The 6,455-nt window shown below is 49.0% G+C and overlaps 2 protein-coding genes across 2 annotated transcripts; one reads left to right on the top strand and one right to left on the bottom strand.

Moving 5' to 3' along the window:
* Positions 1-381: 381 nt before the first annotated feature.
* On the top strand, positions 382-3,508 carry ONS95_000011 (uncharacterized protein; the record flags this gene model as incomplete). The annotated part of the gene is made up of 2 exons (XM_058493146.1): positions 382-432; positions 620-3,508. 2 exons carry the CDS (start codon positions 382-384, stop codon positions 3,506-3,508), a joined length of 2,940 nt encoding a protein of 979 aa, XP_058363346.1.
* A 722-nt stretch (positions 3,509-4,230) lies between these two features.
* RAD10 (ssDNA endonuclease and repair protein rad10) lies at positions 4,231-5,412 on the bottom strand (the record flags this gene model as incomplete). The annotated part of the gene is made up of 1 exon (XM_058493147.1): positions 4,231-5,412. One exon carries the CDS (start codon positions 5,410-5,412, stop codon positions 4,231-4,233), a length of 1,182 nt encoding a protein of 393 aa, XP_058363347.1.
* Positions 5,413-6,455: the final 1,043 nt, after the last annotated feature.

The following is a 6,455-nucleotide window of genomic DNA, read 5'->3' on the forward strand; positions in this document are numbered from 1 at the left end:
CCCCTTTCCGCTGTCGTCCCGTGAGAGCCTCATCTGAACAATAGAAGATGGCTATAGGTACTGTAAGTTACGTAGCAAAAATTGCGTAGCTTTGCTATGCCCCAAATCCTGATATGAACAGCTTCCCAAACGCAAATCCCCTCAGTACCTAGATTACGAAGAAACAATTTATTCGCCCCTTAAGTCATTTTCGTGAAGATTCTTTACTTGGTCAGCCTGTAGATCTACACGGCGTTTCCTGCAGGGTGTCGTAGCTAACACCACACATAAGGTTAGTACAGTATCTTCCCTGCGCAACCATGAAAGACGCTGACTTCTACATACAACCCCACACCCTGATTAACTTCACGTCCGCCGTCGTGAGGCTCTAAGTACGCAGTAATGGAGTCGGAAAACCGAGGGCTCGACCTGGAGCAAGAGTTGACCTGTTCTGTAAGTGATTAATTAGCCCCTAATGCTCCCTGCCCTTCTGTCATTTATGCGCCAGCCGACCGACACACCAGCGCATCCATCCTTCAACGTGACGGGGATACGCTTTGCACCACACCCAGAACCTGATCTCGTGCTATGTTTTTGTAATTGCTGTACTCAAGCTCTGCTAATGTCGAGACAAATCTAGATCTGCGCAGAAGTGCTATACCAACCGCTCACGCTCCTCGACTGCCTGCATACCTTTTGCGGCTCCTGCTTGAAAGAGTGGTTCCAATTCCAGCGCACCTCCTCGCGCAATGCGCCGAACTCTCTCCCTCCGGGAACAACACCATATACCTGCCCTTCATGCCGTGCTCTAGTGCGAGATACACGGCACAATGCTACCGTTACCACCCTCCTCGAGATGTTCGTGGCTGCGAATCCGGAGAAGGGGAGGACGTCTGAGGAGAAGGAGGGGTTGAAGCTTAAGTATACGCCTGGGGATAATGTGCTACCGAAAGTGGACGCTAGGGAGATGTCGTTGAGGGAGCGGAGGATTCAGGATGCGGATCGGAGACTGATGAATGAAGTGCGAGATCTGAGTCTGGTCGAGGTAGGCGTGGAGAGCGAAGCGGCCAGACGGGAACGTAGGAGGAGAGAGGATGCTAGGAGACAGAGGGCACCTTCGAGCAGAGATGCGAGTAGAGATGGGAGGACTGCGGAGGATAGAGAGAGGGAAAGAGAGCGCCGGCAGAGGAGGGAAGCTGAGGCGGAGCGCAGACGTGCAGAGTCATTACAGGCTGGGTCGGAATCTACAGAGGAGCGCAGGAGACGACAGAGCCATGAAAGGCGGAGTACTGCTGCACGGCAGATTGAACATCAGTCTTCTTTACGGTCACTGATCAGTTCCTCTGATGTGGATTCTCGCGAAATGGAAGAAGAGATCTTGCGCCAGATCCGCGAGGAAGGGTTATTGGACGGCATAGATTTGGAGAATATCGACGTCAGTCAAGAGGATCAAATCAGCGAGAGGATAGCGGAAGCTTTTAGGAGGAGACAGAGCGAGAGGAGGAGACAAGGTGCGGAAAGGAGGAGTGCTACAAGTTCAAGAAGTCAAAGACCGGAGAACAGATCCGCTCCTGATTCTCGGGAGACTTCCGGAGATGATGGACCTAGAAGTTCCTCAAGGAGACGAAGAGCCCACTCCAGATCAGCAAGTGCAGTGAGTACTGAACATACGAGTCGACCACCTCAATCTATGAGTGCGGTACAAGCAGCACATCTAGAGGTTCAATCTGGTGACGAGGGAAGACACAGGCGAAGGCGAACTGGGAGCAGTAGCAGTCGACGATCAACGACTACTCTAGTACCAGTTGCCGAGCCACAGGTCAGAACCGCAACTAGGTCGCAATCAGACGCGAGTTCCCGGCCACAGTCTGTCCACTTGCCAGCTTCACGGCCTCTTGTTTCAGGTGCTTCCAGGAGTAGTACAGATCCATCAGTGCAGCAAGTCGCTGAATTACCCGTTCTAGGGCAAACTGTTCCAGCGTCGCAATCAACACCAAACTCAAGTCCAAGACTCTGCTCTAGTCTAAGATTCGAAAACTCCTTACCTGCCGAAAGGAGAAATCGCGCTCCTCCTACCGAGATATTTGTTCCCGCCTCAGATCCTTCAGCTGCTTTGGTGGCTTCCCCAGATCGGAGCTTAATGCCAGCACCACTATCTCCACGAGATCCATCACATGCAATGTCACTGTCTGACAAAGCTAATGCCTTGCAAAGTGGTTCTCGGCCAAATTCATCTTCCTCAACTGGATCCAGACCGCGGTCGCAATTATTTCCAGAACCTTCCTTGACATGTTATAGATGTGCGAGGCCTCACATCGAATACGAGCTGCATTATAATTGTGGTATCTGTCGAAATGGAGAGTACAACATTTGCTTGGAATGTTACCGATCAGGTCTTGGATGTTTGCATTGGTTTGGGTTTGGTCAGTCGGCATGGGATAAGTGGCAAATCAGGTCTCAATCTGGACAACCGATTGAGAGGCCGCACATGCTAATAGCAAGCCGATATATTCCACCGAGGTCAACGCCGGGAGGAGCAGAAGGTCGGAAGACGCTCACAAACGAAGATCCACAGAAACGACTTCAAAGTGGCAGCTTCTGTGCTAATTGTCTAGCGTGGGCAAACGAGTGCTACTGGCTCTGTGGTATTTGCAACGAAGGCGATTGGGGCTTCTGCAATCTTTGTGTTAATCAAGGCAAATCTTGCACTCATCCCCTCTTACCCCTGACCTACAAACCTACTGAATCGGTCGTTCCTCCTATGTCACTAACGCACGATCAGCAAACGCCTGTATCTGCATCTATCCTGACTGGACCTGGTGTCATGGATCTCGGCAATTTCAAACCTCTCACGTTCTTAACCAAATGTGATATCTGTAGATATCCGATCCAGCCATCCCAGTCTCGCTACCATTGCTTCTCCTGCATCAGCCGTGTTCCTGGCACCTTCCCAGGCGACTACGACATATGTACAACTTGCTACTCCAAACTCGTTGTCACGTCTCGCCGCATCAGTGCAGAGAATGGCCACAATGGCTGGCGCCGCTGTCTCCAAGGACACCGTATGATTGTTGTCGGGTTCGAAGATATCCACGGCGGCCAGCGGCGTGTCATCGTCCAAGGTCTTGTCGGCGGAAGCGGACTGAACGAACAAGCCCTTGTGCCCAAAGACACGACCCAGGCTAGCGATCTCCAGAAATGGAGCTGGGGGCATGGAACACATACTAAGAACGACGATACGCACGTTAAGCTCGTGACTAGCGACGTGATAAAGAGCCCGCCTGTTAACTATCCTGATATAGTACTTGACGCGACCTTCCCGCCTGATGGAGGCGTAGGCATGGTTTGCGTAGCGGAATGGAGCTGGTACCCTGCTGCTGGCGCAGATGATGAGTTGATGTTCCCGAAGGGGGCAGAGGTTAGGGAGTGTAGGAATGTGAATGATGATTGGTTTCACGGGACGTATATGGGGAAGAGAGGTCTTTTCCCGAGTCCGTATGTGAGGGTTCTAGATAGAGGGCCTGGGTAATAAGGATATGTGGCGGGGACACCTTGGGGGATCTGGGGTATAGAAAAAGATAGGTGTTGGCTTTTTGGTGGGAGATTTTTCTTATGATAATTTTTCTTCTTACTTCTCGCATTTCAGCGATTAGTTGGTTTATAAATATAAGAGATGATTGAATAAGATCACGAATCTTCTGATCCGAATTACATGAATTGCACTTGTTCTGTTTACATTATTCTGCTAGGTCTAGGTGTGATAAACTTAGAGTGGCTGGTCAGCTAATCAGTTAGCTATTAGCTGAGCAACTTACTGAGCTAATTGTGATAGACTAACCACATGGATAAGGCTGACGTTATAACGATAGCGTTCGAGAACACTCTTAGCTATTTCCCTAGATATATAAGGTAGGAAGGTGTCTTGAGACCTTTCTCGTTTATAGGCTGACCATATAGACCTCTATAATTTTCTTGCAATGCCGCTTGTAAGGCTCGTTCGAAGACCTTAGGATATCATGTCACCTGTAAGTGTCCCCTAGATACTATACAGTTAGTCTAATTCTGTTAGACTTCGATCTAGATATAGAGAGTCTGCAGGAAAGCACACAACCTGACACATAATACCACAGGAAGCGAGAGAGGTATGCAAGGGACCTCTGGAATAACACACCGCAGGGCATCAGATCGAGCTGATTATCATGACCTTTTAAGTACCAGGCGCATAATGGTGTGATTTCTTGCATTTCGATATCAATTAATCTGACGTAGCTTCGCTAGTGCAGCTGCCACACCACCGCTCAACTCTTCGTCTCTTTGCGCGTGTAATCTCTTCTTCTCTACTACCTGCCTCCTCTCTTCCTCTTCCGCCACTGCTATCATAGCTTCATTCTCATCATCATCATCATCGTCGTCGTCGTCATCTTCTGGATCCCAGAGATGGAACTGTTCCGCTAACCCGGGGGTCGTTCTTGAGCCCTGGAGTTCCTGCGACTTCTTCTGCATGACTCGAGACGTCACAGTTCCAGGAGTAGCATCTTCCCCGGCAGAGGGCATACTCCTCAAAGGGACTATACTCAGCGGCAGTGCTCTGTCCAGTATACTTTCTCCGGCAGTACTCCCCGCGCCTTTCTTCGTCGCTTTCCTTGCTCTAAAGGGCTCGTCAACAACAGCGCACCACCTCCTGACCTTCTTCTCACCCCATCCGCCTATAATAGCAACCTCCTCCGGCCTCGCATTGATCGCATTTCTGATACTCCCAAACGCACTAACTAGCGAGACCGCATCCGTTTTATTAATACTCCTCGGCACAGTTACAAAGTCCACCATCTTCTCCGCATAGCCTTTACTCTCCGTCCCTCTAATCGCACTGGAATTCGCAAACTCGTAGCTCTTGTATAGTTCCAGATATCTAGCCGCCTCCGTCGCGCTCCAACATAATATCACCGTGACATTGTTAACCAGACTTGTTTTGGACAGCTCTTTCAGACTCTCCTCGTGATTCCCGATATCGACAAGTGTGAGAAGAACACGTAGATTGTATCTCCCTTGCAAGCCTTTGATGCGGTTGTATACGTACTCCGGGTGTAGGCGGTGGTATTTGAGAGAGAGGAAGAGGGCGCAGGTCGTGGCGCCGAGGACGTAATCCGCGGGGATATCAGAGTACTCCCAGGCGAAGGAGCGGAGGTTCGTGAGGATTGGATTGCCTTTCTGGCGAGGGGAGACGAGGATCGAGGACCCGGTTGTTCGCGAGGCTATAGCTTGAGGCGTTGGCTGTATTACTTTAGAAGCGCCGGAGGAGTTAGTCGTTGCAGGTGGAGGGGCGCGGTCGAGTCGTTGAGGGATAGGTTGTTGGATACGAGATGGAGCTGGATTTACTGATGCTGCTAGAGCTGCGAGGAAGTCTGCGTCAGCGCCGAATTCGTCGTCGTCCATTTTGTCGCGTCAGTTGTGAACAGGATGTATTGTTGGACGTGACGTTCAGCCTCGCTACTCGTAGCCTCGCCACATCCAGATGTGGGGAATGCCGAGGAATACTTATACAGCTGTTCCCATAACTAGTTAGAAACCACGACTTTACGCGAGCCTCATCAAAATCGCGTTCCCCCCCCCTCCACGTATAACGCGATTTGACGCCTCCACCTCTGTAATCACTAAAATACCTTTAAAACAGACTGTGAGTAGCTCAAATTGAAGCTTAATATTAGCGCTATCTACTGATAAAATTTTTATAGTGCTATAATGCCTGCAAGGCTAATAACACTTGAAGTGGCGTGTTTAGAGTATACGTTAAGGGAACCGGGAATTGAACTCACTTTACCTTATCTACGACACCTTGCTCGACGATTCTATTGCTCCCTTGCAACTGTATATCGCTATAAGACTAGAGTACTTGCTGGCGTACCTCTACAGCTTTTTTCCGGTGGTCCTCGACGTGTTATTACTTTTGAAGAGGAATGGGCAGTTAAGCTCTTACTTAACAAGTAACTATAGCTCTATTTGGACGAGATTCAGTCTTTCCTTGATAAGTAATACGACGTTTAAGTGTCAATATCAACGGTAGACCGTATGCTACAACGAATTAAGCTGATAAGGAAGAAGCTGAAAGTAGCAGCCGCTTAATAAGATACGGAATTACGGAGAGAATAGTAATATCAATTAGAGGAGTTTACAGTAGACCAGATAATCTGCGTCGACGAGTTAGGCTCAGACGATCGAACTAGAGATAGGTAATATAGTCGTGCGGCCTTTAGTGCGAGAGCTAAGGTTAAACGTTAGTTAGTAAGCAGAACTAGAGTCTCTGTTCTCCCTGCATATATAGTTAACAGCTATATATACTTTCAGACCTTTAAAGGAACCTGTACTAGCGATATCTTCGAGAGCTTCTTAATCGATAACGTTTTACCTCTTTACAACGCTTTTCTAGCTTCTTGTTCTATAGTAATACTTGATAACGCGTCAATCTATCATTCTAATAT

This window comes from Cadophora gregata (genome assembly GCF_030347475.1).
Source record: "Cadophora gregata isolate MNR1 chromosome Unknown scaffold_1, whole genome shotgun sequence".
Lineage (NCBI taxonomy): Eukaryota > Fungi > Ascomycota > Leotiomycetes > Helotiales > Ploettnerulaceae > Cadophora > Cadophora gregata.